Source organism: Netta rufina, assembly GCF_964035555.1.
Source record: "Netta rufina genome assembly, chromosome: 2".
NCBI classification, from domain to species: Eukaryota; Metazoa; Chordata; class Aves; order Anseriformes; family Anatidae; genus Netta; species Netta rufina.
In genome coordinates this window covers 63658985-63671342 of record NC_140124.1, presented here as the reverse complement: position 1 = coordinate 63671342, position 12358 = coordinate 63658985, and the positions used below count along the sequence as shown (strand labels likewise).

The window sequence follows — 12358 nt, the reverse complement described above, 5'->3', positions numbered from 1 at the left end:
GTTTTGAAAAACAATCATTGTACAGTTGTTTTTTATGAAAGTCTTAAACAGAGCATCTCATTTATGAAAGATAAGAATCAGCTAGCTTGGAGCCATACTATCTAGGGTTGTTTTCCTTCATGTATGTAAATATCAACTTTTACAGTTCTATGTTGAATTTTGCCTGTTGTGTTAATGTCCGTTTAGTCTCAAAGGTCCTTTGCAGCACTTCACAACTACCTAGTGTCTTGACTAAGCTAAATAACTTGAAAGAGTTTCCAACTGTCATATCTCTGGTCACCTAATTATTTTTGTTGTTGCATTTTATTAATATATGGAACAGTATGTGTCTCAGCACAACTTAAACAGCCATCTGACTATTACCCTTGTCTGAGTAGACCATGCTTGTCTTTTTTCTTACTCATTTACTGATGTCTTATCTGAGATCTTCTCTTTCAGTCCATGGTCATTTTATTTCTTTAAGTGTGTTCAGTGAATTTCGTTTCAAATGTCTTGGCAGACTGAGTCAGAGATCCTGATGGCAGACTACATAAATTCAATTTCCATTCTCATTGATTCTCTCAACAAGCACTTTCAGCTTTGTGAGGCAGTCTCCCTTTAGAGAAGTTATTGGTTACTTTCCCCCTGCCCCTTGGCGTGCTGAATAATGCAGTTTTGGTATGGAGAGTGCTGTTCCTCTTGCAGAGAAAGGCACATCTGACAATTGACCACAGGTGTGGTTGAAGCATGTAGGATTTTTCTCTGCTGCAAGGGGCATTGGCTGTCCAGGTCATCTCCAGATGTATGCCTAGCTATGCCAAGAGACTCTAATTGGTCCATTCACCATTTCAAAATGATGTATGTAGCCAATTTAATTCAAGTGTTTCTTGCTCTATTGTATATATGTAGCTCTATTAATAGCTACAAGGGAAGTAAGTGGGAATGAGAGAGAGTTAAGGATAATGAACTAAATAATTTCACTTTTGTAACTGTTTAAATGTTTTTAGACTGTTACAGTGTTTTCTCCTCTACAGAAGGAGAACCATAAGTTACTGCTTGATATGGACTACAAATTATTATTTTTATTCAATTCTGTTGAAGTCATGTAAATTAAATGCTGACATTCCCATATAGGACTTACTGCCCAAGAGCTAAATTCTAGTTCTAAAACAATTTTAGACTATTCCAGGAGGAGAGACTATTAGATATAGTGATAAAAACCCTCATAATGTTAAATTCTCTGATCCAATAATGAAAATATTGTTACTGAGATCTCTTGATCATTTTATTGTTGGAAATCTGGCTTTTCTTAATGATATATTTGCAGTCATCAGAGTATGGTGAATAAAATTTTTCTGGTGCAACTGTTTTTTTATTAGTTTTTCATAACAAAACTTTGCTCATAATGCTTTATTATGGTATAATTTTTAAGATTATTGTGACCCATGTGTTAAAATCTCAAGCACTGTAAAGGCTGCCTTTGGTAAGGGATATGTAGTCAAGATGTTAAAGCATAGCAGATCATAATAGGTGCTGCTGAATAAACTAGGTCTGTCTCCAGTATTACTGTTTGTGGACTGTTTTAGGGAGCCAAAACAGCAAGAAACTGGCTATAATAGGAACATGAAGTTTTTTTTAATAGGCTTTATTTCCATGAGTCAGCTCGCTGTAGAACAACAGTGTTGTTCCACTGCCATCTCAATGCACATCACCACCTTAATAACAATGCAAATTATTTTTATTTGCCCTCTAAACTGATGAACTACAGTTTTATCAAAAACTTATTTTCTGGATTTGAGTAGAAATAATGAACTTCTAAGGATTTCTTTCCCCTTTTACCCAGCATGGGTTCCATTGTTCAAAAATAGATTCTTGTAATTACTCTCCAAATAGGTTCTCATAACCCTTTCCTGGTTCATGTGGTGGTGCTTGTGTAATTGGGTAATATTTGTTTTCCTACTTTACTGTATTGGATGTACCAGTTCAATAAGGAGAATGTTTTGTGCATACTATGATGTGTATAGCTGCAGCTGCTTTAAAAAACATTTATTATGAAAATTAGTATGTATCTGAACAAATTAAGATCTCACTCTTTCTGGAAGAAGAAAGGAAAAACTTACTCTGTTTCTTGCCTTCTAACAGGGGGACATGTTTGTGCCTTCTAACACTGAAAGCCTCTTCTTGCAAGCCTGCTTGCTTGAAGTGAGTAAAACCTTTCAGTAGATTATTTCTATCTTGAAGAATGGGAAGCTTACTTTCATTGAAAATATGACAGAACTTGGCTTTGTTACCTTAGAACTGGCCTGATAGAAACTTACCAGGACAGGAGCAATCGAATCGCTCGCTGCCATTGATTAGTCCTATCTCCCTCTGCTGGCACAACTTGTACAGTGCAAGTGCTCCTCAGGTCCACAAGCTGTTTTTTTTTTTTTTTTTTTGGAGGGGTGGGAGAGGTGTAGGAGTCAAAACGAGGAGTGACAAGAGCCAGGCTTTTTGCAGTATCGCTCACTTAAAGCAGGTCTTGCAAGAGGGGCTTTATGAAATGTTCCTGGAAGGAGCCTTCTAGCCTTTCCACAGGTGACCTTTTTTTTTTTTTTTTTTAGTGTAAGCGTTAAGGTCACAGGGAAAAGTAGATTTCAGCTTTGATGCAAAGGTTAGACCACAGGAAGAATAGTCTGCTCTAAGCAATAACATCAGTTTAATACAATTGAAATAGTTTGTATGAAGTTGCTTGAGGCTAGTGCAGAATGCGTAAAATAAGTTAATGCATAAACCAGAAAACAATGGTTAATACTCTTTCAAATTAGATATACAACTTCTAACCCAAGTTGTAAAGGGGACCCCTTTATAAGACAAGTATTTTGAAATTATAAAGAGTGCTTCCAAAGTTGCTAGGATTATATTTTAAAGTGTTTTATTTATCTGTTACATCTTAAGTACAATATTACAAGCTCTACCTACATAAAATCATTCTTTAGCAACTACATTTGCCTAAGATCTGTTCATATGTACTTGATGCATAAAACTAACTTTTTTGATACTACATAAATCTGTGAAATAGGTTACTACTACTTGTTAGTGTTTACCAATCTTTTTTATAAGTCTCTCGAGGTGAATTTATTTGATGTGAAGAAAACCTTAAGCAGTAGCTATTATTAGGTAACGAGATGGTTTTTTATTAACTTGATCCTGCCCATTTCACTAAGCACAGTGTTTATTGCTAACAGAAATGCTGCAGCTGGATTCTGGTCAGAGAGTTTGTGACTGTCATATAGTTTGGCTTTGTCATGTGCCTGGTTACAGTGCATGAAACCTTAATGACTTCTTTCAGGATTAATCCCTTACTAGTAAGAAACAGGATTTGAGGTCTTAAGCAAAGCTGGGAAGAGGTAACTGTCAGTTTGTTTCCATTCCTGATGCATGAAGAATCAGCAGATAAGAATGATTTGATTTACTTTAATTATGAATGAGCAAGATAATGAAGAAAGTGGGCAAAATCCAAGTGAGTCTCTATATATGCAGTATTGTGTTGTAATGGCTATTTCAGTTAAGTATCACGTTCTATACTTATAGCTGTCCTGTGAAGAACTTATAAAAAGTCTTTCTAGTATGCTTTCATTGGAATTACACTGTGCTTGATTATAATAGCCTAAGTAAAGGAAAATGAAAAAAATTAGTGATGTTGATAAGGGAAGGGATGCAGTACTGGAATCCTCCATTATATGAAGGGGTTTACAAGGAGGTTAAGTACATCATGTGCTGCTTTTCAAGGAAGCTTAAATTGTACTAGTCATTGGTGGTGATAATGCAAGAAATTAGGTGATTTGTTAAAAATATGTAGACACTTATTTTAAAAGTATCACTTTGAAATGAAGTAGATTGCACTGACTTCCTAAGCCCATTCAATGTAAAAAAATAACAAACAAAAAAATTATGGTGGTGAAGATGTGTTGAAACAAAGTTATTGATGTCTTTTCCTAATTGGAATTTAAGTAAGGCAATTGTTTTTGAAAAATTTGGGTTTACTTCAACACTCTAGAGAATACTTCTATACGTTTTTGGAGTAGGAGGGGTGAGAAATCTAATTTTAAGATTGTCTGAGTCCTTTTATTGCCTGCTAATTAAAAAAAAAAAAAAGACATACAGGAAGTAAATATGCATCATGAAGAAGATGGAATTTATGCTTTTTGCCACAGGCAACATGACATTTTGATATTTCATTTAAGTGACTTCTCAGCTTTTTTTAACCCTAAAACATTTATTTACATTAACAAGAGATGCTTTTTTTCCCCTGTTTTTACAAACAGGATCTTATCTTCATGTTTTCATTGTATAGTGGTTTGTTCTTAATACGACCCAATACTAACTTCATGAAATGCCTATCATAGTTTTTATTAGAAAGATCATTGTATCTTGCTAACCAGATTCTACTTCAATGTACATACAAGGGCTGTGATTAAGAGTTGCCATTTGAAAATGTAGTGTCTTTTTTTTTTTTTTAATGTACCTGTTGCTTAGTTTGTTAGAGGACTTATCAAGGCCAAGCTGATTTGTGGCCATGTGGTTCAATTTAGATGGTTTTCAGAGAAGTGAGAAATACCCGTATTCTTTTGCCATTTAAAAAATAACCTGCTTTTTTTCTCAGATTAATGTTAATTTGTTGCAGTATAACAGGAGACGTAGATGCTTGCCATACGGACTTGTTTGGACAAAATTTGTTTGAATACAAAGGCAAATAGGACCACTTCTTGAATGTGAACAGTATGTGATAGGTATAGTGTGGAACAGCGAGGAAGCAGTGAATCTGGAAAGGATTTAGGGGTCAGACTGGAATAGAAGAGCATGATCTTGGTTTAATGCTGTGGTAAAGAGCATGATCCTTGCAGCAGAAAGGTGATTATTATACTTCTGTAAATAGCACAAATGAGACTGTAGAAGGCTGTATTTGATTTTTAGAGTTTGTATTTTTCTTATATATCTTAAAAACTGGAAAGGATGTTGCCATAAAAATGACTGGAGATTAGGAGAATGCTTTATGAACTTAGTTGGTTTAGTTTTTCCAAAAGGAGTTTAAGAAACTTGATAAGTATTGTAACCTTCATGGATGGAAAATGCTGAGTGCAAGTGGTTAAATCTGGAAGGTATACTAGGAAGTTACAGATAGGAATGTGAAGATCCAAATTCAAATGTAGAAATAAGGAACAATTCTTTGAGATTTTTCTTCTAATTTAAAAAATCTGAATCATAACAGGAAAATATCTACCATTTTATTTTTATTTCAATTCTGAAAACATGAGGGTCAAATCTCAGCATGTTTTCTCAAAAGTTGTAGAGCCTAATGAAATTCTGTAACCTGTGGAAGGACAGGAAATAAGATTAGATGGTCTAATATTTTTGTCCTTAATCTCTTAAACAGGCATTTTAGTGCAAATTTAGGATCACTTAGATGACTGTTTGCCTTCTCAATTCCCAAGCTCTGGTCTGTCATTTTCCCTAAGACAAGATACCTGTAATACTTCTTTTTTTTAATGTTCCAACTCTTTTGAATCATGGAGGAGGAGGGCAAGGGCTATTGTTCTATGATTTAGTTAGATTGGCATCAGTGCTAAAGAAGTGTTTTTGCTTACTCAGGCCGCTTATTCCTGTCCTTATTCTTGTCTCTGTAGTGACAGCATAAGCACTTGTGTAGTGAACACAAACTCAACTGGATTCAAAATTACTACAAAAAAATGAAAATAAAAGCAAAATAGTTCTCTCTGAACTCTGTATTACTCCACCAACCCCTGCTGAATAGTTTACAGTTCTGTTTGTGTGAGGATCAGGATTGGGTAAGTTATAAGACAAGAGGGACACCTTTTTTGTGGCAAAGTGGTCTCTGCCTGTTTACATTGATTGTAAATCTATACTGTTGAGCTCCATCTTGTGCTGCATAAAATTGACTTGTTAGGATTTGTTTAGATTTTTTTTTATTGGTAACGTACCTTAAAGTATTCTACCTATCAATGATTGTGAGGGTCACTACTCTTCATGAAACTTTTGAGGAATGAGAATTTGAACAATGTGCTGCTTTGGCTTTACGACCAGCACTTTGAATGCAGACTTATTTCAAACATATGTTTTGTTTGGTGCCTGGAAATGTTAATGAGAAATTATCTGATGACCTTGGCAGTTCTGAACTTTGGGCTAACACAACCCTAAGTTATTACGAGTTTGTAATAACTTGTGTGGGTTACATTGCATCTGCAATTGGAAAACTGATAGATTGGTTTGGGGGCTGGATTGTTATAATAGCTATAGTTGCTTTTCTCATTAATTGTACTAGAGAGGAATGGGGAGAAAATATGATGGTAGAGGGCTTAAGGGTTGAGATAAGGACAGGGAGATCACACAGTAACTATTGTGACAGGCAAAACAGACTCAGCATAGGGAGACAGTAAGATTTATTGCCTATTACTAACAAGCTAGAGAAGTGAGAAACAAAGGAAAGAAACCAAAAACACCTTTCTCTCCTTTTCTACCTCCTCCTCCCCAAGTGGTGTAGGGGAACAGTGAAATGGGGGTTATGGTCAGCCCATAGTGCTTCTTCACCGCTGCTCCTTCTCAGTCATCCTCGTCCCTTGTGCTGTGAGGTCCCTCCCAGGGGATGCAGTCCATAGTGAACTGAGCCTGCGGGGGCTGCCCACAGGCAGCAGCTCTTCAAGCACTGCTCCCACACGGCTCCGTACCACGGGGTCCATCCCCCAGGAGCAAACTGCTCCAGCACAGGTCCCCCATGGGTGGGCAGCAGCTCCCCCCAGACCCCCTGCTCCTGCGTGGTCTCCTCTCCACAGGCTACAGGTCCAGCCCGGAATCTGCTCTGGCAGGAGTCTTCCACAGGCGGCAGCCTCTGTCGGTGCAGGGCCACCTGCTCCACCGTGGTCACCTCCACGGGCTGCAGCATGGAACCCTGCTCCACCGTGGTACTCCATGGGCTGCAGGGGGACAGCCTGCTTCCCCGTGGTCCTTACCACAGGCCGCAGGGGACTTCTGCTCCGGCGCCTGGAGCACCTCTCCCCCTCCTTCTTCACTGACCTTGGTGCCTGCAAGGCTGTTCCTCACTCCTCTCACTCCCCCAGCTGTGTGGCAGTGTTTTTTTTCCCTGTCTTAAATATGCTTTCACAGAGGAGCAAACAACGTCGCTTATTGGCTCAGCTCTGGTCAGCAGTGGGGCCCTTAACTAACATGGGGGCAGCTTCTAGATTCTTCTCACAGAAGCCACCCCTATGGCCCCCTGTTACCAAACCCTTGCCACGTAAACCCACTACAGGTGGATGTAAAAATTAGGAGGAATAGCCTTTGCATGTCCCATAAATAAACAAATACCAGATAGACTTCCAGTAAAGGTACATTAGTTGTGGCTTTAGTTTGTTTACCTACTGGTCCATCAGTAAGCATGGAGCTGTGCTATGGTATGTGAACTTGTCATAGTAAATTAATGATGATAATTTTTAGAAAGTATATAACTGAGGTGGGGGAAGCAGAGGATATGTTATTTCTAAAGCTTAGGCGTTGCACACCTTACGTAAGGTGGAATAGAGTGTCACATCAGCAGTATTTTTTGGTGTGTCATAAAAACCAGGAAACATGTCAAACCATATGAAACAGATAAAAAACAAAACAAAACACGTTTATTTTACTTTTCTTATTTTTACTTTCTAATACCAGTGGTGTTCCAAGATTAATTACTGGCTCAGATGAACTGCTAGTCTGGTCCAGGTTTAAGATGATGCCTGGAAACCATCATATTTGAATTCCATTCACAAATCAAACAATGCTAAATGCAGATTTTTGAGTGCTTTAACTGGAAGTGTCAAGAGGTACTAGTCACACTGCGTAAGCTTTAACTGGATTCCAGAAGACACACGCATTAGACAAATATCTAAGACTTTGGAAGCGATCGTTTTTATCGTATATAAAACTTGCCTCCACACACCAGAGGGGAGTTTGAGGCAATTTCAAAGGGAAAAGCATGTAAAAAGCTGTTCATAAACATAGGAATAGTGAATAAACTGGAAATAAGAGACTACTTGTCAATAAACTTTTGCAGTTACTCTTTTCAACATCAGTCTTTTGTCAAAAAAAAAAAAAAAGCCAACAACAAAAACTGTTGAAACAGATAATGCTGATCAAATAAGACCATGTCAAATAGAATGAAAATGATGAAATAAATATTGGCAAAACATGAAAAGAGAGTACAGGGTATTTAAAAAAACAAAAAACCAACACCACGAGATTTCTATAAAGCCTGGCGGTGACAGACTATATCAGAGAGTAATATTGGAAAGCTTTAAAAGAGTTGCAGTGTCAGTTGGAAATGCTTAAAAAAAAAAAAAAGATATGAAGAGCATGAACCCTAGGTTTTTGTTTTTACATTTGAAGTCTGCTAGGTGCATTTGACAGGACTTGTTTGTTAGAGATGATGATCTCTATGATGAGCTCTTTCCTACTGGAACAAATCCAAGAATCCCAAGCATATAACGGAGGACTTTACTATTCACTTATCTACAATTTTAAATACTCAAAATGCAGTGCTGAGGTGTTCATTTTATCTCCAGAACTGGTAAGACAAAACTATATTCCTTAGTAACAGAATTATGAATACTGATTCACATTATTAGCTTGCCCTTTTGATACTTTGTATAGTCTAATATTGCTGCTGAGTAGTAACTCTGACTTTACACACTGCATGAAGATAAAACAGTACTTGAAATTCCCCAGCTTATTTTTTTTTGAAGACTATTCCTTCCTAAAGGGTTTGGAAGTATTAATATTTAGCTAGTAAGTACAGATACCATCTCTCACCAAACAAGAAAAGTTAATGGAAGTGCTTAGCAAGAAAAGTATTAAGAAATCTCATCCAATGGAAGAGGTTTATTTAATTTAGGAATTGGCTGTATAAGAAATAAATTTTTTTTAAACTTTAGCATAAATAACATTAGTCATTTCAAGGAATGCAGCTGAAAGAAGATAATGCTCCAGTAATTCTGTTAAGAAACTAAGAAGTTTTAGTCCTTGTATGCCTTAGTGTGAAGATGTAAGAAATCAGCATGTATCTGAGTGGGAACAGAGTTGCTTTTTATTGGCTATAGCAATACTAACTGAACTGTTCTCTAGGAGTCCAACAGAGCTGATAAATGCCAATTTCTCTGATAATCATGTACTAAACTGGCACATTCCATCATGCTCTGTAAAAAGCAAACAAACAAAAAACAACAAAATGCACACCACACAAAACAAGCTTCTCCCCTCGTTCTCCCCTCCCCAACAACAACAGCCAAACAACAAACCTACACACAAGCTTGGTAGCTGGTCAGTGGAGTGGGAACTATTTAGGTTGTAGGACTTGAAGCAGTGGGACGGATGATACAAGCTTAAGTAGAGAAACAGAAAAATGAAAGCTGGACATTATGGTAGAATCCTAGATAAGAACAGTAGATTGTGGATGAATCTTCTCTGGACCATCGAATAAATTCTAGAGGCCTAATGGACAACAGCTATCTTTTGAATCTCTCTGTCTTGATACTAGTAAGTATTGTGATACTGTAAATCTAAAGGAGCTATGAAGACTGGTTGACAACGTTCCTGAAGGATATTCTGTCTCATCTGCTTGAAGGACTGAGATCTATTTTTCTCTTATTACAACCGGGATGGTACTTGAAGTGCTGAGACTGCCTTCTGGTGTCTATCTCAGTAATAACATTGTTCTGGGACTGTGTGGGGAAAAAAAGTGCGCTGGAAGGATAGAGTGGAGAACACACAGAAAAGAACAGTTTGTTCTCCAGCTTTTTTTTTTTTAATTATGTGGTGAAAGGACTGTGTAAGTGTTGTTGCTGTAACAAAATATAAGGCCAAAAAGCACAAGCAAAGGACTTGAGGCTATTTGTGAATTCCAGTGTTGTGACAGTTACGAGCATGTAACTCCTCTTGTATTGTATGGGCTGGAAACTAGGGGAAGTGATGCTGTATTTTTATTTATTTATTTATTTTTAAGAAGGTGTTTTAGAGCAGGTCAGGGGATCTGCAGCTTTGTGAGATCGATATTTCAGTAAGGAAATGATTAAGTATGACGTCTCATTGAAGAATCATAGATATAGAGCCCAAGAATCCTAGATCCCCACAACTTTTGCAGCTTTTCTAAAAATAATTATTTTGTAGCTTTTTGCATAAATTCCTGCCTCAACACTACAGAAGTGTTGTTCTTTTCTTTTCTTGTTTTTTTTTTTTTTAATTGGAGTCAATAACGTATGGAAAAGTTAGGCTAGCTTAATATACCCCCACATCCCCCAAAGGTTTATGTCAAGTTCTATTAAAGAGAGATTTTAAGTAAACTAGAGAGGTGATAATATGTAGAAGTTTAAAAGACAAAATACTCTACAAAGGTTACTCTGTTAAATTAAGTTTTAAATTTTATTTCCTTAGATGTGGACACAGTCTCTGCAACTGACTCAGACTTTCTTGAACTAACCCTTGGGAACCCTTTCATTTTTGCAAATCTAAGACTTCAAAAAAAAAAAAAAAAAAAAAAAGGGGGGGGGTGGGAGCAACAAAAACTAATTATTTCTTTTTAAAACAATATAGCTACATCAAGTGATCTGTAGATTTTTCAGAATGATGATTCCTTGTCAAGATAGATAATTTGTCATTGTCCTCTTTTTGAAGCAGCAATTTGACTTTAGTTCCATTTGTTTTCTGGAATATTCTTAAAACAGTATCTTCTGAACATCCCTTTTATGCTAAAACCTTGTTGTGTTGTTTTCTTTTACAGCAGGGGATGGGATTGCCAAGGAAAGTAGTCCATTTATTAACAATGCGGAGATGGACAGAGGAAATAAGTATGAAGGAAAGAATATGGCTCTCTTTGAGGTAAGTTGTTTGTTTGTTTTTATAAAATATTACAAAAGAAAATATATGTTACCTTCAATTCAGGTTGTGGTAGTAAGATAGAAAACAAGGAAAACCCTCTCCCTTTTTTCTGAAATTTAGCATAGTGGGGGAAAATCTGTGGGAAATTTAGTGGGAAAAACATTACATTTCAACAGGTTGGAATGCTGTAATAAAAAAAAAAAAGCTCATTTTTTTCTATATTCTAGTTTATATATGCAAAACTGGTAAATGTTGGTATGCATTGCTATGAAGAGGAAAGATGAGCCTTCTCGCATTTAAAATTGGTTGTCTATGAATTAGTTGTTGATAACTGCTGAAAGGTTTAATCTAGTAGTTTTAACAAAGCATTATCAAGTACTAAAAGAATCGGGAAATATATTATGTTGATCTGGGGAAAAACATACTTTTTAAGGAAGCAAAGCTATAAGCTGCGATAGGCCATGACTTAAATATATTGTCCAGTTATAATGTATAGCATACCATAGGTATTTATGCTTTCTAATATAAACATCTGATTTTTAATGCAAGTTTAATGCCTGTTTAATTCACTGAGTAATTACAATCATTTACAGGGCAAAAAAAGTATATTGATATGATACACTTAAGTGCTGTTTTCACGTTGAAATGGTACTTTCAGTAAGTTTAGCTTAAGTTTTACTTCAGTAGCATTCACTGGTCTTGCTTTGGTGCTTTGATAAACAAGGTCTTTGTTACGTTGCTTGCTCATCTTGCTGTTGCATTCAAGCCACCGTTCTTGTCTTCCTCTTATGCTCCTCCCTTCTTTCTTCTAAATATCTTTGCACAGAAGACATGTTTCAGTTCCCTTCTTCTGTATAACCAGAATGCTTGATTTTACTACTTTTCACTAAATCTTAGAGAAGATTGTGCTAGAGATCAGTGTTGTTAGTCATTAAATGTCTATTTGTCACTTACAGAATTTTTAAATAGTTTTTTGACAGAAACCACGATCGAGTTTAGTCACTGAATTTCTCTCCTTCAGACTTTTAACTCATTAATATCCCAAATTATCTGTTGTTCAAATCAGCCGCTGTATTCCTCAGTGTTGATAAAATCTCTGTACTTGCTGCTTTTTTCTTCATTGTCCCTAATTGACTTTGAATATATGCTTGCATCAGTTATTTTTAATACTGCCTGATGTTAAATCCTCAGCTGATGGTATAAAGAAAACTATCTTTTGCATATCTCAGATCATGGATCATGCTGTTATAGTGTCTTCTTGAAAACATTCTAGTGACTTCATCACCATTGCTGATGTAGTGTTCAATCTTTTCATAGCATGTGTTTTGTTGTATGTTTCCTAGCCTCATGTTTTCAGTTGACTTGTTTGTAACATTTCATACAAAAGTAAAAAAGTTAATGTATGTTGACTGTGATTATCATGACTTAATGCCTTCAGGCAAAGATGCCTTCGTTTTTATATCTTACTGTTTGCCAT

General features: G+C 36.4%; 1 protein-coding gene across 2 annotated transcripts in view; it reads left to right on the top strand.

Moving 5' to 3' along the window:
* The window catches only part of LOC311206680 (solute carrier family 12 member 7-like), a gene marked incomplete at its 5' end in the record, with an annotated part of 85998 nt that overhangs the window by 4233 nt on the left and 69407 nt on the right, over positions 1–12358 (top strand). For both annotated transcript variants that reach the window (XM_084282230.1, XM_084282229.1), the window contains one exon: positions 10787–10881. In XM_084282230.1, the coding sequence (XP_084138356.1) occupies positions 10787–10881 (95 nt within the window). The remainder of the gene's footprint in view (positions 1–10786; positions 10882–12358) is intronic.